This window comes from Pleurodeles waltl, chromosome 6, assembly GCF_031143425.1.
Source record: "Pleurodeles waltl isolate 20211129_DDA chromosome 6, aPleWal1.hap1.20221129, whole genome shotgun sequence".
Classification (NCBI taxonomy): domain Eukaryota; kingdom Metazoa; phylum Chordata; class Amphibia; order Caudata; family Salamandridae; genus Pleurodeles; species Pleurodeles waltl.
The window spans coordinates 1,198,378,437-1,198,404,618 of record NC_090445.1 but is presented as its reverse complement, the minus strand read 5'-3'; the positions used below and the strand labels follow the sequence as shown (position 1 = coordinate 1,198,404,618).

General features: G+C 45.3%; 1 protein-coding gene across 2 annotated transcripts in view; it reads left to right on the top strand.

Annotated features, from left to right (window-relative positions):
• The window catches only part of HELLS (helicase, lymphoid specific), a 549,822-nt gene that overhangs the window by 211,135 nt on the left and 312,505 nt on the right, over positions 1–26,182 (top strand). For both annotated transcript variants that reach the window (XM_069240496.1, XM_069240495.1), the window contains exon 13: positions 20,690–20,851. In XM_069240496.1, coding sequence (XP_069096597.1) covers positions 20,690–20,851 — 162 coding nt within the window. The remainder of the gene's footprint in view (positions 1–20,689; positions 20,852–26,182) is intronic.

Here is a 26,182-nt window from a genome sequence, read left to right as displayed (position 1 = left end):
ACAGGAAGAAGAAGGTACCTTCTCGATCCAAGACTCAGACTCCGAAGGATTCGACGATACACAAACCGTGAGTAAGACGTCGAAATCCACTCAGAAGAACATTTACAAGGCCCAGTGGACGCCACTGCCACCAGGCCATGGCTCCACCCATAAATTCGGTGACCGCCCGTCGGCACCGAAAAAGGCCCAAACAGTGCCGAGATCGTCCGACTCCGGTCGAGACACCGGCACGCAGCCTTCTCGGGACCGAGAAAGTGCTGGAGACAAGCCTCGACACCGAGATGCCGGTGCCGACACGGCTCGACGCCGAGACAGCGGCACCGAAACAGATCGACGCCGAGAGGTTTCGGCCCCGAAAAAGAAGAGTCACCTCGGAGCCGAAAAAACACGCAGACAGGGTTTCGATGCCGAAACAAACTGCAAGCGACCCAGCTTCAGGCTCTTATACAGAAGAGCACTCGCTAACCTCCCAAATGCAGAAGCATAGGTTTGAGGAAGAGCTGCAAGCAACTGATGTGGACCATACGCAAAAGCGTATCTTCATACAGCAGGGGACAGGAAAAATAAGCACCCTTCCCCCCATTAGGAGAAAGAGAAGGTTGGAGTTCCAGACGGAACAGACACCACAACCAAAAGTGGTGAAAAGAGTTACCCCACCACCCTCTCCTCCGCCTGTGATTAACGTCTCACCAGCACAAACTCCATCACACTCCCCAGCTCACACCACCATGAGCCAGGGTGACCAAGATCAGGACGCATGGGACCTATACGACGCCCCAGTGTCAGATAACAGTCCGGAGGCATACCCTACAAAGCCATCTCCACCAGAAGACAGCACTGCGTATTCTCAAGTGGTGGCTAGAGCAGCACAATTTCACAACGTAAGCCTCCACTCAGAACAGGTCGAGGATGATTTCTTATTCAACACCCTCTCCTCCACCCACAGCTCCTACCAAAGCCTGCCTATGCTCCCTGGTATGCTCCGGCACGCAAAAGACATCTTTAAGGAGCCGGTCAAAAGTAGGGCAATCACACCAAGGGTGGAAAAAAAGTATAAGGCGCCTCCTACAGACCCGGCTTTCATCACTACACAGCTGCCACCAGACTCTGTCGTTGTAGGAGCAGCTAGGAAAAGGGCCAACTCTCACACATCAGGAGATGCACCACCCCCAGATAAAGAAAGCCGCAAGTTCGATGCAGCTGGTAAGAGAGTCGCAGCACAAGCTGCAAACCAGTGGCGCATCGCGAACTCCCAGGCACTACTTGCGCGCTATGACAGAGCCCACTGGGACGAGATGCAACATCTCATTGAACATCTGCCCAAGGACTTACAAAATAGGGCAAAACAAGTGGTTGAGGAGGGACAGACCATTTCCAACAACCAGATCCGCTCCTCCATGGACGCTGCAGATACAGCTGCACGGACAATTAATACATCTGTAACTATCAGAAGGCATGCATGGCTCCGAACGTCTGGATTTAAACCAGAGATTCAACAAGCAGTTCTCAATATGCCTTTTAATGAAAAAGAACTGTTCGGTCCAGAAGTGGACACAGCGATTGAGAAACTCAAAAAAGATACGGACACTGCCAAAGCCATGGGCGCACTCTACTCCCCGCAGAGCAGAGGGAATTACAGCACATTCCGTAAAACGCCCTTTCGAGGGGGGTTTCGAGGTCAAAGCACACAAGCCAGCACCTCACAAGCCACACCGTCCAGTTACCAGGGACAGTATAGAGGAGGTTTTCGGGGACAATATAGAGGAGGGCAATTCCCTAGAAATAGAGGAAGATTTCAAAGCCCCAAAGCCCCTACTACTAAACAGTGACTCACAGGTCACTCACCCCCTCCACACAACACCAGTGGGGGGAAGAATAGGCCATTATTACAAAGCATGGGAGGAAATCACTACTGACACTTGGGTTCTAGCAATTATCCAACATGGTTATTGCATAGAATTTCTACAATTCCCTCCAAACATACCACCAAAAGCACAAAATTTAACAACACACCATTCCAATCTCCTGGAGATAGAAGTGCAGGCACTATTGCAAAAGAATGCAATCGAATTAGTGCCAAACACACAAATAAACACAGGAGTTTACTCACTGTACTTTCTGATACCAAAGAAGGACAAAACACTGAGACCAATCCTAGACCTCAGAGTAGTGAACACTTTCATCAAATCAGACCACTTCCACATGGTCACACTACAAGAAGTATTGCCATTGCTAAAACTACACGACTACATGGCAACTTTAGACCTCAAGGATGCTTATTTCCATATACCAATACACCCATCGCACAGGAAATACCTAAGGTTTGTATTCAAAGGAATACATTACCAATTCAAGGTACTGCCTTTCGGATTAACAACCGCACCAAGAGTCTTTACCAAATGTCTAGCGGTAGTCTCTGCACACATAAGAAGGCAGCAAATACATGTGTTCCCATATTTGGACGACAAGGCCCATTCGTTCAAACAGTGCTCAAATCACACAAATCAGATCATACAAACCCTCTTCAAACTAGGGTTCACCGTCAATTTCACAAAATCCAAAATTCTGCCACGCAAGGTACAACAATACCTGGGAGCCATAATAGACACATCAAAAGGAGTAGCCACTCCAAGTCCACAAAGAATTCAAAATTTCAACACCATCATACAACGCATGTATCCAACACAAAAGATACAGGCAAAGATGGTATTACAACTCCTAGGCATGATGTCATCATGCATAGCCATTGTCCCAAACGCAAGACTGCACATGAGGCCCTTACAACAATGCCTAGCATCACAGTGGTCTCAAGCACAGGGTCACCTTTTAGATCTGGTGTTAATAGACCGCCAAACTTACCTCTCGCTTCTGTGGTGGAACAACATAAATTTAAACAAGGGGCGGCCTTTCCAAGACCCAGTGCCACAATACGTAATAACAACAGATGCTTCCATGACAGGGTGGGGAGCACACCTCGATCAACACAGCATACAAGGACAATGGAACGTACATCAAACAAAACTGCATATCAATCACCTAGAACTTCTAGCAGTCTTTCAAGCACTAAAGGCTTTCCAACCAATAATAGTTCACAAATACATTCTCGTCAAAACAGACAACATGACAACAATGTATTATCTAAACAAGCAGGGGGGGACGCACTCCACGCAGTTAAGCCTGCTAGCACAAAAAATTTGGCATTGGGCAATTCACAACCAAATTCGCCTAATTGCACAGTTTATACCAGGGATACAAAATCAACTCGCAGACAATCTCTCTCGAGATCACCAACAGGTCCACGAATGGGAAATTCACCCCCAAATTCTGAACACTTATTTCAAACTCTGGGGAACACCTCAGATAGACTTGTTTGCGACAAGGGAGAACGCAATATGCCAAAACTTCGCATCCAGATACCCACACAAACAATCCCAAGGCAATGCCCTATGGATGAACTGGTCAGGGATATTTGCTTACGCTTTTCCTCCTCTCCCTCTCCTTCCTTACCTGGTAAACAAACTCAGTCAAAGCAAACTCAAACTCATATTGATAGCACCAACTTGGGCAAGGCAACCCTGGTACACAACGCTACTAGACCTATCAGTGGTACCCTGCATCAAATTGCCCAACAGGCCAGATCTGTTGACACAGCACAACCAAAAGATCAGACACCCAGATCCAGCATCGCTGAATCTAGCAATCTGGCTCCTGAAATCCTAGAATTCGGGCACTTACAACTTACCCAAGAATGTATGGAAGTCATAAAACGAGCAAGAAGGCCATCCACCAGGCACTGCTATGCAAGTAAATGGAAGAGGTTTGTTTGCTACTGCCATATTAATCAAATACAACCATTACACACAACTCCAGAACATGTAGTGGGTTACTTGCTTCACTTACAAAAATCTAACCTAGCTTTCTCTTCCATTAAGATTCACCTTGCAGCAATATCTGCATACCTGCAGACTACCTATTCAACTTCCCTATATAAAATACCAGTCATTAAAGCATTCATGGAGGGCCTTAGGAGAATTATACCACCAAGAACACTACCTGTTCCTTCATGGAACCTAAATGTTGTCCTAACTAGACTTATGGGTCCACCTTTTGAACCCATGCACTCCTGCGACATACAGTTCCTAACCTGGAAGGTGGCATTTCTCATCGCCATTACATCCCTGAGAAGAGTAAGCGAGATTCAGGCGTTTACTATACAGGAACCTTTTATACAACTACACAAAAATAAAGTCGTCCTAAGGACCAATCCTAAATTTTTGCCAAAGGTTATTTCACCGTTCCATCTAAATCAAACAGTGGAACTTCCAGTGTTCTTTCCACAGCCAGATACCGTAGCTGAAAGGGCACTACATACATTAGATGTCAAAAGAGCATTGATGTATTACATTGACAGAACAAAAAACATCAGAAAGACTAAACAACTCTTTATTGCATTTCAAAAACCTCATGCAGGAAACCCAATTTCAAAACAAGGTATAGCCAGATGGATAGTTAAATGCATCCAAATCTGCTACCTTAAAGCTAAACGACAGCTGCCCATTACACCAAGGGCACACTCAACCAGAAAGAAAGGTGCTACCATGGCCTTTCTAGGAAACATCCCAATGCAAGAAATATGTAAGGCAGCCACATGGTCTACGCCTCACACATTCACCAAGCACTACTGTGTAGACGTGTTATCCGCACAACAAGCCACAGTAGGTCAAGCCGTATTAAGGACATTATTTCAGACTACTTCCACTCCTACAGGCTGATCCACCGCTTTTGGGGAAATAACTGCTTACTAGTCTATGCAGAACATGCGTATCTACAGCGACAGATGCCATCGAACTGAAAATGTCACTTACCCAGTGTACATCTGTTCGTGGCATCAGTCGCAGTAGATTCGCATGTGCCCACCCGCCTCCCCGGAAGCCTGTAGCAGTTTGGAAGTTACCTTCAATTATTTTTATATGTATCATCTCAACCTTAAATAGGTGCATACTTAGTCACTCCATTGCATGGGCACTATTACTACAATTCAACTCCTACCTCACCCTCTGCGGGGAAAAACAATCGAAGATGGAGTCGACGCCCATGCGCAATGGAGACAAAAGGAGGAGTCACTCGGTCCCGTGACTCGAAAGACTTCTTCGAGGAAAAACAACTTGTAACACTCCGGCCCAACACCAGATGGCGAGCTATTGCAGAACATGCGAATCTACTGCGACTGATGCCACGAACAGATGTACACTGGATAAGTGACATTTTCATTCTCCAGTATTGGAATCTTTCATAGATTCACATGCGACCCACCCACCTCCCTGGCGAAGCTCACTTTCACCTTCCTCTTTCTTTTTTCCTCTTTAACACACCTGTGCTTGGAAAGTATGAGGTGCTGGAGCTTCTCTCAGGAGGATTCTAGAGGGTGGTATCGCCTTTTGTTAATATATTTTAACACTATTTGTGTAATTTGTAACAGGGGCTCCCATCTCGATGACGGGGAATGATTCAAGCATGTGAATCTATGAAAGATTCCAATACTGGAGAACTACAGTTACAGGTAAGTAACTAATTTTCTTAAGTGTCCAACCAAGTCTTGTTTATACTATACTGTTTGAGGCCAGTTCTGGATGCCGTGAGTACAGGGAAAGCAGTGTCTGGGTGAGGGTAGTGGAAATGCTGCTAATGGATGTGCCTGAAACTACACCTCTCAAGTAGGTAGAACCCCCTCTTTGTGAGCAAGCTGTCAGATTTTTCTGTGCTGTGGAGATCAGAGGGGCCTTCTGGAATGTAGGGAATATTCTGCATCTTCGGGTAGGCTCATTACAAGTCAGGTTAATAGCATTTGAAAATGGATAATCAATTTTTTTTTTTTTTTTAATGAAACTGATTTGTGTTAAGTGTGTGTGTAATGATTACCCTTTGCATAACTAGTTCTCTCGTAGGAGATTTCCATGTATATTCATAAGCGCTGAATAGTTCTGCTCGCCTGCGGGGACCCCGGAGCACTGGTCTGAAATTGGCTTCTCAAGTGTAGATGTTCGCCTTTCTTCAGGAAGGCCTGTAAAGTCACTTAAAACTGTCAATATGCAGCCTAGAGGAAAGGCCAAATTCTTCGTCCTACTTGGTTGAAAAAAGGGTACTGTAACGTAGATATGCATTAAAATGCATGGATAATCTAAAGATTTTGCTGAAAAATCTTTCACAATCTTTTTTGAAATGTTACATAAGGATGAGGCAGGGCAGAGTAGCCCATACATTGCCATTATACAGAATGAAAATGAAGTTGTGCCTTTAAGAGCAGATGGGCCTCCTCTATCCCATCATGCTTAGCAAGAGGCAGTTGCCTCAGTTCTTTTTGTAGACTTTACTAGCTGTAATGAAGGAGTCTGTGAATTAGCAATCCTTATTAATATTATTGTCTATTCCTCCGGGGAGGAGGGAGGGTCGCTTATGATTATCATGGAAATACCCCTACGAGAGAACTGGAGTTACAGGTAAGAAACTATTCCTTCTCTTGCAGGGGATTTCCATGTATAGTCATAAGCGCTGAATAGGAGTAGGCAGATCAATAGAGTGATATTAAATCATGCAAAGAGATTTCTAAGAGAAGCCTGTCCTACTTGAGCATCTGTCCTAGCTTCAGAATCAAGACAGTAATGCTTAGTAAAAGTGTGAACAGACCTCCATGTAGCCGCCTTGCAAATATCTGCTAACAGAATGTTTCTTGCGAAAGGATTTAGTTCTGTCTAAATAAAAGTTTAGAACCCTCTTCACATCCAGAGTGAAGTGTTCTCTCAGCAGGTAGTAGATGGGTTTTGAAAAAGTTGGTAAAGGGGTAGTCTGGTTTACATGAAAGTTAGAAATAGCCAAGTTCTTACCTTAATCTTCTCATACAAGCAAAGGAGTTTTTCTGTTTTGTGATAAAGGGTTTCAGCCATGAAAGATCATTGAACAACACACGATTTTGGTTTTGCGCCTTGTTAGGATCCCATTTTTTTTAAGGGGGGGGGGGGGGTAGGGGTGGCAGAGGCACACAATGGATTGTGGTTACTAGGTTCCAACTGTGGGTGTGGGGTTGTTTGCTATTGGTGTCCTCCTTGCTATGGCTCTGCAAACTGGGAAGAATACTACCCCTTCTGCATTTGATTACCTGATGGATACTTCTATCTTTAGATTTCTCACCCTACAATTGCCCCCATGATCAGGCTGGATCCAGACATTTTGTCAGCAACTTCCTTGCTTGTCTGTAGCTGGCATCATGTGGCTCAGTGTCTGGTCTGTCTCACCCTGTATGCCACATCTTGGTATGTACATAGCCAACACCTTTGCACTCTGTCCTCAGTTACTTTCTATCCTTGCCTCCAGACTTGGATCCTCAATTCTGTCAGAGCCTGACAAAGTTTCTCAAAAATGTTTCCAGTGTGCATGGGGCATGTCCCCTCTGAGAATAACCGGTTTCAAACCCTGTAAGGACTTCCACAAACAGACATTATTAAAGGGCCTGCATGAGGTCTGCCTCAGATGTCTCTGATTTGCTGTCATGCAAAAAGTGTGCAAAGGTGAATCCAAAAGCCATCCAAGACAGTACTCATTCAAGTCTATGTATACCACACTTAAAATCTCTGTATCAGAATGATAGAACTTAATGGCTATGAAAAGTAATAACTGGTACTTTATCTAAGATATTGACTTAGACAGTGAAGTATATTCAATTTCTAATAGGTTCACATTGTACATTAGTTAATTCAGTATCACCATGTTGATTATGGCAGAAGTGCACCTGTCCTTCTCCAAGTGCATTTATTATGCCATAGGTTTCTCTAGAAGATAAAGTGCATCTGTTAATGTTGAAATCTCCTGCCCAAATGAAATAATAGTGTGCAACGCCCACACTCAAAAGGAGCTCTAAGCCCCTTTCTAGATCGGTTATAGCTGCCATGAGAGTAGGATCAAATTAGTTATAAAAACTTACGAACAATAAATCAGGGTTATTTTCATCTTCTAATAGTACATATTGGTAATATGGAGATCCAAAATGTCCTTTTTTACTCTGACTGGCAGTAAAGTTGACATCAGGGTGACCAACCCACCTCTCACGTCCTGATCTTGAAGCTATTGCGGCAGTACAAACTGACAAAACCTTCAACCTGGCTTTCCTCTCTGCACCATATTTCTTGAATACATATAATGTATGATGTATCTGTATGTTTCTTCCATTCAAGGAAGGATACCCTGTGGAATAAACCCTCACGATTCCATGAAGACATATCAAGGTTAAATTAGGCGGGATGATGTGTACCTGTACGTGAGGCCTTACATGAAATTTTATTTTTGTGTTCCTGTAACACTTCCTTTGTCGCAATTCGTTAATGCAATAGATACTTGCTGCTTAGACACCCTCAGTGAATCTATTCATTCTCTTAATGGGGCATTTTTAGTAGACCAGGCTTAATGTAACTTGTCATCCCATTATAATGCTGATGTAAATTAACATCTGAAATATTTGGTTTCCTTAGAAGTAACCCAGGGGAAAGGGTGCAATTTTCGACCTTCATATTATGTCCAGATTTCAATGTACTCTGATGTTAATGCCCATTTTGCTAGGACGGATAATCAAAAATGTTTGACAACACAATCACCTTCACATGTTTTTTTTCTTTCCTAACAAGCCATTTGCTCTTCTAACCATTGTAATGATAAATTGTGTATTGGGAATCCTGCATGCTATCCATTGGACTACCTTATTTTTCAACGTCCCCCAGTTCTCGGAACCAATCAAGTTAAATGATGGTACCCTCTTTAAAATAACTAAATACAGTGTAGCTTTTGGTGGTGGTGGGGGGGGGGGGGGTGTAAGAAAATTGCAAGACATCTTGGGTACACAGGTTGTTACCCTGGTGTGGGGGTATCCAACCGTGTCAGTGGTCCCAGCCTTTTGACTTCTGTGGACTCCCACTGAATCATTAATGCAACCTGGGAACCCCCACCAAATCATTATTGGAGTCCTGGGACTCACTTCACAATGAGTCATTACTTGAATTTGGGGACCCCGGCATAAACATTTTGTCTGATTTGAAACGCAAAACCATAAGGAGGATACTAATGACATTTTTAGCTTTCAAATTTCTTGACATTTACAGTATGTTTAAAAAAAAATGATTGTATGTTTAGCCACTTTATATAAACTTTATTCTGTTAATATTAACATTTTCTAAGCAGTCCTAGACCTTCCGAGAAGACCGGTTTGGAACGACTGTTCTAACGTGTGCCCTGGACTAGGATGGATGGATGGTCTTGTCTTGTGCTCTTTCCTTTCTATATGTGTTGCTCTCTAAGGGGGCTTGTGCATTCCATGCGCCTATAGTATTATGATTATCTTCTCTGCTTCTTATCCATACCAAGGATTCATCAGTACATGTTGTTGGACACTGATGTAAATGGCGCCTCATTCCTTTGTAAACTGGGTCTACGTTTACCCTCATTAATACCTGGCTCCCAATGATTAACACATTCAAGTGACCCCAACTTGTTTCTCAACATTCTCTATTTCATTCTTAACATAAGTCTCTATCGAGCATAGTTTGGTATTCAAAATGTAAAAAAACAAATATCGAAGTTAGAGGTCATGATAGGTTCGTCAAAATTCTCAATCGTCTTTTCGAAGCCATTTGCTTTATTATGGTTTTCTCTAGGTTGTGTAGACTTGGTTTGCTCCATTTTCCTTGTAGCAGGGGGAGAGATAGCCAATGTGGGAGGCCAAGTTGTAGTGATCTCCAGTGGGCTAGATGTGACACAGGGGTTATTGCTAAGCTATGCATGTGTTTACTGACCACCTCAGTTCATTTGAGATGTTTGTTGGTTTAACCAAAATGGCAGTTGTTGCTTTGTGGGTCGTGCCACCCTTTCGTCAACACTGGCATGTACAGACTATCTGCTCGAATATAGTGATAGTCAGGCAGCCCATGGGGAAATAAGTAGTTACTTTAATGGCCAACTAACCAGGAATGTTAAGAGTAGTAAAAGTTCTGGAAATTGCTCCAACACTAAATGTTGGTTCGATCCTAACTGCACAGTGTTGAGTGGGCAGTTAAGGGAATTATTTCACTGAAAACCAAAGGACAAGGAAACTATTTGGCATCTTTGACACTGTAAGAAACAGGAAATTATAAAGAGGAAAATGGAACTACAGATTAAGGCCTGGGCCAACTTAGTACATGCTGCTGAGACCAACAATGCCTCCCTGTTCTGGAAAACAATTAATATACCCTTTCTTAGGAATAGTTTGATTCCGAAAATTGAATCACTAGTTTTGGCCAAAGCGTGGGTTGATCATTGTACATCATATTTTTAATCTTATTTTTATTCATCAGATAGTTTTGTCTTTGGTACCCTTGGTATCCATTACTATTAATGCAGGGAGCGTTACAGTTGCATTTAAAGAAGTAACCTCAGCTATTAACAAAAGAGAAGGTTGCCAGACCAAACATGGTGCTGGTGGATATATATTAATCTATAATTGACTTTTGGGCTCCCATTTTACCATTCTTTTTGAAAGCTGCAGGATGTGGACTTATTCCTTCCACTTGGTCAGCGTCCATAATGGTACAGATCTTTAAAAAGGGTAATAAGAGTGAGCTTAAGTGCTACTGACCGTGCTACCAACTGATGTCCCTTCTGGATTCGTCTGTTAAAATTATGGGTAGAATAATCTTGGATAGAACATAATTATGTGCTGAAGAGAATTTAGTACTTAGTGAATTATAGTACTGGTTCAGGAGGGGTATCAGCATGGTGGAACAGTGATTTAATTTAAACCTCTTTATAAGTAAATATACCAGGGCTAAGGTGGGTCACCTTCATCTGTTTTATGTACATGCCAAGTGCTTTTGATTTGGTCAGCTATGGGAAATTGTGAAAAATGCTTTTAATCAGAGTACCTGAGTATGTAGTTTTGTTCCTACCCTAAATGCACAGTAATCTCACTGCCAAGGGATGTATGGGCCAAATGGAGACTGTACATGCCCATTCGAGGTAACAAGGGGGATAAAGGTAGGGTTGTGTACTTTTCTTATTCATCTTTTCCCTATTTATTAATGGAGTGGAGCTTCAAGCTCTACATAGAGATTCCCCAGAATAGGTACTTGGTTTATCCCTATATTATATGCAGTTGATTCAGTCCGAAGGGCATTTGAAGGTTGATTTGCAGTGATGTAGAAAAGCAGCACCTACCACTTGCTCACATCACTCCTCTAGAGCGTCTCTTCCTTCCTTTACTTGGGCTTGCAGTTTACTTCTTGTGACTCCCCGATTAAACATAATAGAATGTCTTGTAAGTATGACTCATTTGCAGGTCTGTAAGAAACTTGTTAATAAACTACTTGCAGAAATGCTCATGATTTCTAAAAGTAAATGCGTATCCACAGCTGTTAACTGGGGTGGTTTGTGAGGTTATGGCAGCAGTTATTTTGCAAACCCCAAAAGAAATATTTTTTTGTCGCTTTTGCTTGAACTCCTACAGCGGCATCCACATACATTATACTCTAGGAATTAGGAATGACTTTCATTGAGGATGTTTTGTATTGGTAGCCTATCTTTTTATGACACGTTATTTGGAGTAAGGTAGAGACCTCATTCACCAAAGCTATCACTGTGTCTCGGTTGTGGGACACTCTTGTAAACTAAAAAGGGCTTGGAGCCCGCCTGTTGCTTACCATTTGTTGGCTTGTCTGGCACTCTTCTTTAAAGCCTCGTAATTCAGTACTGCAGGCCAAGCATAATTTCTATTCCTTTCTGGGAACAGGGACCAAGCACTGATTCAGCGTCAGTCAGCGGCTCCCGATGTGATTGAAGTACTTATTTTTAACTTCTAGGGCCCTAAAAAAGACCTGTGACTAGCAAAAATGTGTCCAGTAGAACAAACAAAATTGCAAAGTTTTTATTTTATTTTCTATAGTTAACTTGTCTTTTATTTTGCCATGTCTTCTCTTCTCACTTTGCACTCATGCTTGCTTTGTTTTTTTTGCTTTTGAGAGTTATCAAAAGATTGATTATCTTGTTTTAACTATTGCAGAAAGACATAGTTTCTTTCATACGTGTTACTTCCAAAATTATGCTTTAGCACATAATGCAGTAAACCCCAATCCACCCCACTCAATCCAATCCATCCCCTTAACCCAGTTGACCGCAGACCAGTCAAATCCACCCTACTCCAAACCAGAACTCGCCCCAGTCCACAACACTCCAGCCCTCCCAACCTGCCCTCTCCAGTTTGCCCTGCTCAAGTCTACCCCGCTCCAATCCAGAACAGACTGCCCCACTCCAGCCTGCCCTGCTCCAATCCAGAACAGTTTGCCCCTCTCCAGTGTGCCCCACTCCTGTCTTGGCGGTAGTGGTACCGCCATCCGTTTTCTGTCTGAAAACCCATTCACCGCCATGACGGTCTGCCCGTCCTATTTAGATGTTAGCGGGAGTATAGGTGAGAGACTGCTGATGGCCCACATCACTGTCAAGAATTTTCACGCTTGTCGACTGCGCCGTAGGCAAAAGCCGCTGGCTGTGGGACTTCGGCTCCTTTCACCGCCGAGCCAATCATGATGTGCAGTCCCTCCAATGCAACTGTGGTGGCTAAACCTCCACACCTGAGTTGGTACTCCAATCTATAACAATCTGCCCCACCACAATCTTCCACCCCAATGCGCCACTCCAATCTCAAACAATCTGGTCCACTACAGTCAGCCCCACTCCAATCCAAAATAATCTGCCCCACTCCATTCTGCATTCCTCAAATCTGTCCCAACTCGGCGGTCTGCCGAGCTGCAGTCCGCAGCGGTGCGGTCTGCCGAGCTGCAGTCCGCAGCACCACGATTCTCCCTCCCCCCCCCCCCCCCCCCTACCCCCTCCCCCCACAATCCACTCTAGTCTGATTCATCCCACTAAAATTGAGTCCACCTCAGGTCACTCCAATCCACTCTAACCCCAATCCACTTCAGTCCCCTGCTCTGGTGCAGTCTGGGGCCCCCTGCCCCTGCTCTGGTGCAGTCTGGGGCCCCCTGCCCCTGCTCTGGTGCAGTCTGGGGCCCCCTGCCCCCTGCTCTGGTGCAGTCTGGGGCCCCCTGCCCCCTGCTCTGGTGCAGTCTGGGGCCCCCTGCCCCCTGCTCTGGTGCAGTCTGGGGCCCCCTGCCCCCTGCTCTGGTGCAGTCTGGGGCCCCCTGCCCCCTGCTCTGGTGCAGTCTGGGGCCCCCTGCCCCCTGCTCTGGTGCAGTCTGGGGCCCCCTGCCCCCTGCTCTGGTGCAGTCTGGGGCCCCCTGCCCCCTGCTCTGGTGCAGTCTGGGGCCCCCTGCCCCCTGCTCTGGTGCAGTCTGGGGCCCCCTGCCCCCTGCTCTGGTGCAGTCTGGGGCCCCCTGCCCCCTGCTCTGGTGCAGTCTGGGGCCCCCTGCCCCCTGCTCTGGTGCAGTCTGGGGCCCCCTGCTCTGGTGCAGTCTGGGGCCCCCTGCCCCCTGCTCTGGTGCAGTCTGGGGCCCCCTGCCCCCTGCTCTGGTGCAGTCTGGGGCCCCCTGCCCCTGCTCTGGTGCAGTCTGGGGCCCCCTGCCCCTGCTCTGGTGCAGTCTGGGGCCCCCTGCCCCTGCTCTGGTGCAGTCTGGGGCCCCCTGCCCCTGCTCTGGTGCAGTCTGGGGCCCCCTGCCCCTGCTCTGGTGCAGTCTGGGGCCCCCTGCCCCTGCTCTGGTGCAGTCTGGGGCCCCGGGCCGCATCCCAAATCAAGATAGCGGAGCACACCATATGTAATTCCGAGCACATTTAACTCTTTTAATAACCGATAATAAAAAACTAAATGAGAGAGGATGATAAATCCCTTAATTTGAAAAAGGTTTAACAAAAATTTGAGTGTTCAATCTTCTATCTAAGCATAAATAACCAGTATGTGCAAAGCTAGAATTTTAATAAGAACATACAAAGAATAAATATACTAAACAAACACATAACAAAATGATGCATATATACAAAAAATATTCTATGCAATATGACATGCACATAAAACGTGATACATTATAATGTTCACAAATACTCCAAATTTGAAAATGAGAAGGGCCAGACGATGTGAACGTCAGCCCTTATGCTAGGGCTTCAGCCGACACGTGTTTCGTCCATACACAGACTTTTTCAAGGCTGATAATCACAACACAAAGAATCATATTAATAAAATCAGTTTACACAATATATACCAAACCTCTAAACCTTATACAATTTTAAAATTATCAATATGACCATGTTAACATTAGCAAAAACCCACAACAGATCATAGACCTAAAAGAAGAAAGAACACCCATTGTTCCCTACAGCATCATACTTGCATGATGCATATTAAGATAGATTAGGACCTGAAAAATCTTAAAACACCCGTTCAGCCATGGTGTAAAGAGAGTGAACTTTAGGAAACACAAAAAGCCATCCTTATTTCCTGATACAGAGAGCAAAACTTGCACAATATAGTAGTAGAACCAACCCAGAGAGATACAAAGGTGATTGTGACACAAATCACATGCAAAAAATATACCTCATTCGCAAAGGTTATCCTTGTTTCCCAAATTGAAAATTACAAGGAAACAGACCTTCAGTCAAAACCATAACAAATATTACCCAAACATGTATCCAATGAGCACTCTACGTACCAATCTTATAAAAATGTCCAACAATAATATAATGGAAGTATCCAAAAAAATGCCAAAAGGAGCTGAACGATCCTTCTAATCCAATTGTCCACAATGCAGTACGAAAGGTGACATATGATATAGTCAGCGTCAACCTTCTGGGCAGACACACTGACAAGGGAACCCCTTCTCCATCTAGGAACAAATTTACTAAAAAAAAAAAAAAAAATCAGTATTGCCAAAGGTAACTTGTAATTCAAACCAGCAATATTTTTTATCCATTCCTTAATTAAACTAACACATCCAGGTAACATCAAAAACCGAACAGTATATGTTCACTAGATTGTAACTGTTTGTTACACAGTATCCACCCATTATATATTTGATATCTGTGTTCCGTAGCCTGCCTTCCAGATTCAAATTCACACGTGTTCGTACCCTGTAAAACTCCGAATGAGAGATGGCAGACTCATTCAAATAGAGCAGTGCTCTGTGAGCACATGATTAACTCATCCAGTAATATAGTCCGATGTTGTAGGTTGTGGAGAAAGGCGGCCATGTATAAGTTGGAAAGAGAAGGCAAACTATCCTCACCTCAACCATCAAAAATACACCACTCGTCTTTAACAGAGATACATGTGGCGGCCACCTGAGCATTACCCGGCGACACATTCTCGTCAATAGCGACAACCCCATATCACACAACACTTCACCTGCATCACATTGCAAACAACGACATCTGTGTTATGAAAGTTTAAATCACTCAAACAAATGCCTTTATTAAAATGTCCAATATTGGGTTCCACCAAAACCAAGCAGTAAATGTACATTGGTTTGAAACTACTTGTTTGACAAAATCCACTCATTACATAATTGGTACCTGTATTTTATAGTCTGACTTAAGAATCCAGATTTGCACATTTTCGTACCCCTATGCAGTTCCGGACGACATACGTCAAACTCATTTCAATAAAGCAGTGCTCTATTGGCACACAATTAGCACCGTTCAACAGAGCAACCCAATGTTGTAGGTTGTGGAGACAAGGATGCCATATAGAAATTGGAGAAAAAGGGGAAACAGTCCCCACCACAACCATCGAGAATACACCTCTAGTTTTGACAGAGGTAAACCTGACGGCCATCTTAGCAGTACCAGAAATCCTCATATGCAACCACCCCATATAACACAACACGTCTCCTGCATCACATTGCCAACCAACACATCTGTTATATAGATAAGCATCACTCAAAACACTGTTAGTGAAACAGATCAATCTTGTATCAGAGTTGTTAGCTGATATTTATTACATCACAAACTGTTAGTAAACCTGTACAGTAGCGATCATGGACTTTAGGTGACTATTACGTGTAGCAAACCAATGGAAAAGAAAGCAGTTGATGAAGTTATTAGACACATATTCTCTGTCCCACATAAATAGAAAGATATGTACAAACCCTCCCATTAGTTTGTATATAACACATTCCTATATCGAATAATCATGTATTTACAGAAAGTGGTGCATTTCATCGTCTAAATTCATTCCAAATTCTATGGTTCTCAATCTGATTATCCATTTGGCTTAATTTCTCCTCAGCTCCAAAGTTTTGTTACCACCCCTGGGGGTTAGCAGAAGTCTGACTAATACCCATAAACTTAATTACTGGGCACTCAGAGGTAGGATGCATTTTACCAATGTGTTGTACTATCTGAGACGTGGCATCATTATTTCTTAGTGAGCGCATATGCTCCTGAATACGTTCCTTAAGGGGCCTAAATAACACTGCCTACATATATCTGACCACATTCACATATCAATATATATACAATGTATTTGGTGTTACAATTGATGTTACAATTTTATGTTACCCCCCATTAAAGCTAAACTCAAGAGTTTTGTGTAGTGCTATACTACACATATTGCAGTGACCGCATTTATAAAAACCATTCATTTTTTCTGAAAGTCATGTCATTTTTCTTTTTCTTAATAGGAGGTAGAAAGCTTCTATAGATGAAATTCCTAATGGTTTTCCCCCTCCTTTGAATCATTTTAGGTTTTATAGGTATTTTTGGCCCTGCTCGGTGCCCCTGCCCTGCTCTGTTGGCCCCTGCCCTCCTCTGGTCAGGTCTGGGGGGGGCCCCCTGCCCTCCTCTGGTCAGGTCTGGGGGGGGCCCCCTGCCCTCCTCTGGTCAGGTCTGGGGGGGGCCCCCTGCCCTCCTCTGGTCAGGTCTGGGGGGGGCCCCCTGCCCTCCTCTGGTCAGGTCTGGGGGGGGCCCCCTGCCCTCCTCTGGTCAGGTCTGGGGGGGGGCCCCCTGCCCTCCTCTGGTCAGGTGGGGGGGGGGGGGGGCCTGCCCTGCCCTCCTCTGGTCCAGTCTGGGGGGGGGGGGGCCTGCCCTGCCCTCCTCTGGTCCAGTCTGGGGGGGGGGGGCCTGCCCTGCCCTCCTCTGGTCCAGTCTGGGGGGGGGGGGGGGGCCTGCCCTGCCCTCCTCTGGTCCAGTCTGGGGGGGGGGGGGGGGCCTGCCCTGCCCTCCTCTGGTCCAGTCTGGGGGGGGGGGGGGGGCTGCCCTGCCCTCCTCTGGTCCAGTCTGGGGGGGGGGGGGGGGGCTGCCCTGCCCTGCCCTCCTCTGGTCCAGTCTGGGGGGGGCTGCCCTGCCCTGCCCTCCTCTGGTCCAGTCTGGGGGGGGGGCCCTGCCCTGCCCTCCTCTGGTCCAGTCTGGGGGGGGGGGGCCCTGCCCTGCCCTCCTCTGGTCCAGTCTGGGGGAGGGGGGGGGGGCTGCCCTGCCCTCCTCTGGTCCAGTCTGGGGGGGGGGGGGCTGCCCTGCCCTCCTCTGGTCCAGTCTTGGGGGGGGGGGGGGGCTGCCCTGCCCTGCCCTCCTCTGGTCCAGTCTGGGGGGGGGCCTGCCCTGCCCTCCTCTGGTCCAGTCTGGGGGGGGGGGGGCCTGCCCTGCCCTGCCCTCCTCTGGTCCAGTCTGGGGGGGGGGGGGGCCCTGCCCTCCTCAGGTCCAGTCTGGGGGGGGGGGGGGCTGCCCTGCCCTCCTCTGGTCCAGTCTGGGGGGGAGGGGCCTGCCCTGCCCTCCTCTGGTCCAGTCTGGGGGGGAGGGGCCTGCCCTGCCCTCCTCTGGTCCAGTCTGGGGGGGAGGGGCCTGCCCTGCCCTCCTCTGGTCCAGTCTGGGGGGGAGGGGCCTGCCCTACCCTCCTCTGGTCCAGTCTGGGGGGGAGGGGCCTGCCCTACCCTCCTCTGGTCCAGTCTGGGGGGGAGGGGCCTGCCCTACCCTCCTCTGGTCCAGTCTGGGGGGGGGCTGCCCTGCCCTACCCTCTGGTCCAGTCTGGGGGGGGCTGCCCTGCCCTACCCTCCTCTGGTCCAGTCTGGGGGGGGCTGCCCTGCCCTACCCTCCTCTAGTCCAGTCGGGGGGGGGGGGGGGCTGCCCTGCCCTGCCCTACCCTCCTCTGGTCCAGTCTGGGGGGGGGGGGGGGGCTGCCCTGCCCTCCTCTGGTCCAGTCTGGGGGGGGGGGGGGCCTGCCCTGCCCTGCCCTCCTCTGGTTCAGTCTGGGGGGGGGGGGGGCCTGCCCTGCCCTCCTCTGGTCCAGTCTGGGGGGGTGGGGGGGGGGCCTGCCCTCCTCTGGTCCAGTCTGGGGGGGGGGGGGGCCTGCCCTGCCCTCCTCTGGTCCAGTCTGGGGGGGGGGGGGGGCCTGCCCTGCCCTCCTCTGGTCCAGTCTGGGGGGGGGGGGGGCCTGCCCTGCCCTCCTCTGGTCCAGTCTGAGTTTGAATTGCTGCACAAGAAAGCTAAATGCTTCTGGTGAAAACATCTGAAGCGTTCTCTTTTCAAAAATCAGTCTGAGGGAAGAGAGTTCCCTCCTGTCTTGTTGATTTCTCTATTGCTCAGGCCGGTCTGGAAGGGGTACCTTCTTTTCTTCCAAGGCTGGAGAACTTGCAGTGTTGAGCAACACCATCGCCATATTTTAAGGGAGCAAAGTGCCACAGATGATGTGCAGCTCTTGGATGATCATTAGGGATTCCGACTAAGAGCAGAGCTTCTCAGACTCCATCAAAACATTGGCTGTGTCCTCATCCCTCAGAAAAGTCTCACGAGTGTAAATTCCATCAGCATATGGCGGCCATGCTTGTTTGGCTGTAGAGTCATGCAGCGTTAGTTCTGTCTTGATGTAGCAGAACAAGAAATGCTGGAAATTTGTTGGTAGTGGTGGTATCTGGGGTCAGCAGTTTACATTTTCACTACCCTATTCAGACCTTTGAGTATAACTTTACACCGTTACTCCCTACACCTCCACCCTCATCTTCAGATTTCTCAGCAAAAGTACCCTGCCAAATTGGTCACAACCTGATCGTAGAGGACCCTTGCATTCTTCAGGAAGCATGCTATGACTTTCTGTCTAACCTACTGTCCAGGATGAACCAGATTCTCCATCCTGACCCTCCTCTTCTAGCAACAAAAATCTTTAAGGAGTGTTTTCTACTCTTATGGGCTCCAGTTTCTCGATGGTTTAAGATCCTTGGCCAGCTCACTAGGGGACTGCTCAAACCTATATATAAAGTAGGGATTAAAGTTGTAGGTGACTGCTGTGCTGTTTGCATTAATTTCACAGAATCTTCTAGCAATTACCACCAGACCTCTACTCGTGCACTTTGACAAACTGCGTAGACGTGCGCACTGATCCTAAATTTAAATCTAAAGTGACTTTCAAAGTAGTAATCCAGTTATGCACAAGGTTGTGTTCAAGATCTCTACCATGTGTACAGAAAGAGCATTGTTCTCCCTGGATGTGCACAAATACGAAGAGCTCTTCATTGGCTTTCCCAAATCTTTTGGACAGCCAGTTCGGCTCTTCATTGTTTGTCTCCTATATTATACAGGGTCAGCTTGCTCCACAAGCTTAGCAGGAGCTGTTGCAGCACGTTTATGCTGGAGTTTCACTCTTTTATTCCTCGAGGGAAAATGAAGCACTGAGACATTTACAAAACATTTCTGCTTGGGTACAGGCTCTTTTTTTTTTTTCTTCCGGTTGTGAGGTAGGTTGGCATAGTCTGTTCCATTAAAGCAAGTCTCCTCTCACTTTTCCCCCCCATTCTATGATGGCAGGTTATACTGCAAATATAATTCAAATGCAGTATAAATAATGCTATCCTGGTTCATACATGTTAATGTATGAAAGATGCAGTATTTTATAAGAAACAAGTTACCTGTAACTACAGTGCTCGATCCCTGGCAACTTTCATGTTCACTTAAAACCATCCCTCCTCCCAAGTCAGGTGTCTTATGCTTTCACACTAGCAATATAGAAATCTGAAATAGTCACTGGGTGGAGTGGACTTGGGCGTACTCACCTCCATTGGTTGATGATTGGGTCTGTTTTTGTGAATTGATTGTGCAACTAATTTGGGATTGTTTGTTTCTGTTTTGAAACATAACTATAGGATACCAACGATGGAAAACCGAAGTTACAGGAAACTTCTTACTGAACATACAACATATGTTCCAGAGATTAGTTATTCATTATGCAGGACCGAAAGTAGTCCCATTGGCAAATATTTCTGATGAAGTCACTTAAATGAAGGAGTTCACTGGTGTTATTTTTCATGGATTCATGTTTAACTTCTGTGTTCAAGCTATTGATGATTTGTGCACTTAAATGAAGAAGTTCTCCAGTGGTCGTATTTTTCACAGGTTCAGGTTTAACTTCCCTGTTCAGGCTCGTGACAATCTTGAGAACCTTCTGGGACTGTGGTTTACACCAGTTCATTCACCAGCGGCTGCTTAAAGGAGTAAATGAGCTTGTGCTAACTGTTTCAGACTGTCAGAATCCAAGTCTTCCTGCACAGAATAAGTTCAAAGTTCAAGTGAATGGCAAATTGAATGCAGGATCACAATTTATAGGTAAGTAACCTTTTGTTATAAATTGATCCAATTTTAATGATTCAGATTTTCGACCTAATTTTAATAACTTTACTTCATAAAATGTCCTAATTGATTTTAGCTAATGGGAGTCTGCACTTTTGTCACTGCCTTTTTTTCTATTTTTAAGATCTTGACTCCTTTCCTGTTAAGAAGATTGAAATCTGATGTTACCCTTGAGGTTCCGCCGAAGCGAGAAGTGATAGTTTATGCTCCTTTGACCAAGAAACAGGAAACATTCTACACTGCAATACTCAATAAGACTATTGAAAAAATGCTTGGACAGGATAAGGTCTGTACTGTAGTGGTAACTACATTATTAGTTACTGCATAGGCAGTATTACATGCAGTTACTTAGTGCTTCATTGTGACATCTTCATGGATGTTCATAACCATTTGAATTGTACAACATACCTGTGGGATCCCAAAGCACTTCATAATTAGTTTGTTACAAGTATCAGTTTGAAATGTACATGTTTAGTACAGGATACCTTTACCAAATTTCTTTTGTTCTTCAGTATTGGATCTTTCATAGATACACATGCTTGAATCATTCCCCCTTGAAGTGGGAGTCCAAAGTCAGTTTCATGCTTATCTGTTTTTTTTTTTCTTCTTTTCTTTTTTTTTTAAAGAAGGACCTGATTTAAACTATAACCAATGAAGCGACTGTCCTCGAAGCCGAGTTCCTCTGATTTTTTTTTTTGTTGTTGTTGATTTTTTTACCTACATCGTCCTCATGAGCTCTGCTCAGTTTTTTTCCTATATACCCCAACTTGTCTTCATCTACACCTGCGTCTTCTAAGAAAGGCCTCTTTAGATCCAAGTCCTGTGGGAAGACAAGCCTACATGTGGATGATCCATACAGAGACTCTCTATTGCCGCTACCCTCAACATCAGGTAAAGGAAAGGAGTGCACACTTTATCCAGTATTTGATTTTTCATAGATTCACATGCCTGAATCACTCCCCATCATCGAAGTGTGAGTCCCACGGTACCTTAGGAAGCAGTATGTAAGAATCACCATGGGCTATAATGACAGTAGCCATAAACTAAATAGCCTCTGTCCATTTGAAAAAAGAACCAAACTTGACCTAGGACCAATCAGGCAGCAGAAGCCTCCAGAAAACTCCAAAGAGAGGCTCCTTCCCTCAGATTTTCGATCACAAGAGTGAAGTATACTCTGAAATATAAGGAGAGCCCCAAAGGAGGAGGGTGGGTAGCATGTGAATCTATTAAATGTATCAATACTGGATAACTGCAGTTACAGGCAAGTAACTGGTTTTCTTATCCAGTATTGGATCTCTCATAGATTCATATGCTTGAATCAGGGTAGCAAGCATTACTTAAAGCAAGTGTCACAGCCCCTAGTGGATGGAGAGAAAAAACAGTTGACAATACTCAAAACAAGAAATACAATAGCTATGCATAAGCAGTATATAAAATATGCTCAATCTGATTGTAAATACTTGCAAGATTGTAAACATTCATGCTTGAAACCCTTTAAAGAAAACAAGCATTAGACAGCATGAAATTAGTTTGTTAAGAAAAAGACTGACCTAAATAAAATAGGCTGCGCTACGCCAGCTATCTTATGGCCGAATTGCTGCGCTTTGCTGACTCAACAGTAGTGCTGCTCAAAAGAATAAGTAGTCTTCCATGTTGGTGCATATCTTGTCCAGAGAGATGCCTGCCAAAAGAACAGCCGAGGTTGACACTGCTCTTGTGGAGTGTTTTAAGCGGTCTGGTCAGTGGCTTGCAAGCTTTAGAGTGGCACAACAGAATGGTCGTTTAAATCTGTTGTGCTAATCAATCAATCAGCAACTTAAGCGTGCTACTCACCCTGCTATTGTCATTTTTGTTACTGCTGCTCCCTCACGCCCTGGGCTATAACAGACTAGCAGTTGATCTGTTCTGCGGAACTGTTTAGTGCAGTGAAGATAACATTTCAAACATCGTTTGTCCAGGGTGTGTTCTTTCAGTTGGTGTAGATGGACTTGGAAAAAATGTTTGCAATGTTACTGGCTGGTTCAAATGAGAAGGAACTTTTGGGATGTATCTTGGATTTGTTCTGGGAAGGACAGTCATCAGTGAAATGCAGCAATGGTTCTTTAATCGTAAAGGCCTCGGTCACTGACCGTACAAGTCACTGCTGTTGCTGCATCATTCTTGCACACCCTGAAGATGTGGACGAAGATCTTCAGGTGGCTCCAAAGCAACATCAGAAAAACTGTCACAACCTAGATGCCAGCAAGTTGTACTACAGAAACACCCTTTATGACAGGATCACCAAGCAAATCCCCCGAAGGCTACAAACCATCCAAAGTTTGGAAGCCAGATTTATTGTCAACATTTCACACACTACTTCTGGGAGCTCCACTGGCTCCCAGTACACAAACCTATTGGATTTCAAACGCCTTCCACACACACTCGAGGCACTACACAATTACACGCACAATAGAACCAGATCTGGAGGATGGGCATTCTTACATTGCTCCCAAAGCATGAAATGACCTCCCACTCCACAACAGTTTTTTCTCTGTTATTGAATTGTGCAAGAAACTGAAAACCTAGCTTTTCAGTCAAATACAATAACCAGGGGTAGGCACACACCTCCGAGGTAATTGTGTGCTTTACAGATAGGCTTATCAGGGGATCCTTAGAAGTAAGCACTGAATATTCCTGCCCACATGGAGGATCCTGGAACATTTTAAAAACACACATGTATTCAGCACAACAGGGCAGGCAGCAAAAATAACTCCTGAGATATACTTGAACCCTACCTGAGACAACAGCAGTCACTAGAGGGGTACTCGCGCTGAGATTTCCATAACAGTAACAGTGATGGATGCAAAGGAGGCACCAGTGAAGGTGACTCTTCTACCAGTGAAGCCCACACCTCTTCAACCACTTAAGATTGGTCGAGAGAGGGGTGCAGTACTTCCACTCTGTATGGTGGCAGATAACATTACATGCCTGGGTACTGGACATAGTTTGGCAGGGCTACTGCCTAGAACTCCACACACCAGTATCAAAAATTCCCCCATGCAAGCACATCCTCAGTGGCGAACATTTTTAACTTCTGCTAAGAGTTTCAAGTGCTCCTTCAAAAGGGTGCAATCAAACTGGTACCTCACTGTCATTTGGGCAAAGGGGTCTACTCCCTATCTTTCCTCCAACAAAGTCAATACATGGCATTAGATCTCATATGCCTACTTCCACATCCCAATCCATGCAGCCCATCGGTGGTAGCTAAAATTCGTAAGTGACCAGCATTATCAATTCACGGTGTTACTTTTCAGTGTTGCCACTGTCATAGGGATCTTTAGCTAATGCCTGAAGGTTATCGCCACACATTTAAGGAAGGACATTCACATGTTCCCCTAGCTCGTCGACTGGCTGATTTGAGTGTAAGCCACCAACACTGCTGGCACCAAACCCAAGAGACCATTTTGCTTCTCCACAAACTGGGATTTACTATACACACTGTCAAGTCTCATTTGCAACCGCTCCGGATACAGCCTTTTCCGAGGAGCAGTTCTCAACGCACAAAAGGCAAAGCCTACCAAAGCCCCCAGAGGGCAGCAGCCTTTGATCAGATTGTACCTCTCTTTCAGCCACAATGTCGCCTTACTGTCAAAACAGTATTTTGCATCTGCTGCAGCACCTAGCATCATAATGAAGTCAAGCAGAGGGTGACATTGAAGTTCTGGTGTTGGTAGCAGCAGTGCTCATTGCGCTCTGCAGTGGTGGAACAGCAACAACCTGTTGTGTGGCAGGCCTTTACTTGATCCCGTTCTACAGGCTACCATTACCACAGATGTCTCACAAGCCTGATGGGGAGCTCACCTTAGTCACAGCACAGTTTGTGATCTGCAAATCCATGCTTAAGACTCACTACATCAACAACCTAGAGCTCCTAGTGTTTCACCTTGATCTCTAGGGTATTCCTACTGCTCATTCAGTGAAAGGTAGTCCTCATTCTGATGGACAGCATGACCACCATTTACTTCCTCTGGGCACCAGGCAAGTACAAACTTGATGGCTTTTTTCACCTAGCCAAGTTATATGCCATTGGGCGTCTCGTCACTGCATTCACTTACTGAAAGATTGCCTTTCGGGAGTGGACAACAATCTGGCAGACCTTCTAAGCAGGGCACATCTTCGAGGGGTTACTCATCCCACAGAATTTACAATAGCACTTCCTCCTCTGGGGCACCCCTGGCAAATCTTTTTACCACTACAGAGAACGTAAAATGGGCACATTTTACTTCAGGTACCCACACCCTCCTTCGCTGCGTAAATCAGTATGGATGTACTAGTCATGGATATATGCCTATGTTTTTCTGCCTCTACCGCTTCTTCTACAAGTGGTGCGTAAGATGGACCAAACCTCGCATACACTCATTCTGGTGCCTATAACTTGGGAAAGACAGCCTTGGTATTCCACGGTGTTGGAGATGTCGATCACCCCCCACAAGAAGCTCCCAAACAGGCTGCATCTTCTCAAAGGGGACATGGAGACTCTGAAACCCCAAACAGCTCTCGGTGTGGCACCTGATGTCTTAGAATCTGGGTATCTAGGCTCCAACAAAAATGCATGGACATCCTGACAGAAACCTTTATACCTTTTACCCATGCATGCTAGGCTGTGAAGTGGAAGCACATTCAACACTCTTGCAAACAACATGGATCCGCTAAGACAGATTATCCAAGACATCATGGAATATTTGCTTCACCTGCAATCAAACAAGATTATACTACAAATACATATTAACTTGACAGCAATTTTTGTGTGTATTCAGAATGGGGAACAGTCTTCTCTATTCCACTTTCCAGTGATTAATACTTTAATGGGATTGCTTTGAGAGTCATCCCTACAAGAGCCCCACCAGCTTCTGTATGGAACCTTAACATTGTGCACACCACTCATTGCTCCACCTTTTGATCTCATGCACTGATGTCAACTTCGGTATTTCTCCTGGAAAATAGCTTTTTTGTTATTAAAAAAAAAAAAAAAAAAAAAAAAAAAAAAAAAACTTACGTTTCATGAGTGAGATACAGATATCAACTTCAGTATTTCTCATGGAAGAGGTTCCACCTCAACCAGACTATATAGCTTTCAGTATTCCTGCTACACCAACACTCTACAGCAGAAGGAGTATAAGACATATAATGTATTTAAACTATTTCCTGACATACATTACCTAAATTTTCTTGTCAGGGGCCTTCAATCTTCATGAAGTTTAAAAAGGGACATTGTTCACATGCATTGGATTTTTAGAAGATCATCTAGGGGGAAGATGTCATCTAATTCATAATTAAGACTAGTCCTGTAGACTATCTAGTAAACAAATCTATTCTTGCTTTAGAAGACTGTCTCCATCCTGGACAACCGTTACATGTTTGTGCTATCATACTATTCAACTTCTCTTTTAAACTTCCCTCCAACAAGGGTCTTTTCAGCTGGTGACCTTAGTCTTTAATGACCTTTTGGTTAGAGGACATTGTGTCCACAGCAAAGAAGTCACTTGCACTGTCATCTTTCCTCCGTTCCACCGGACCCATGAATAAAACAGTGGACTCGGATGGCAAGAAAATGTGTGACATCCGCTTCACCCATGAA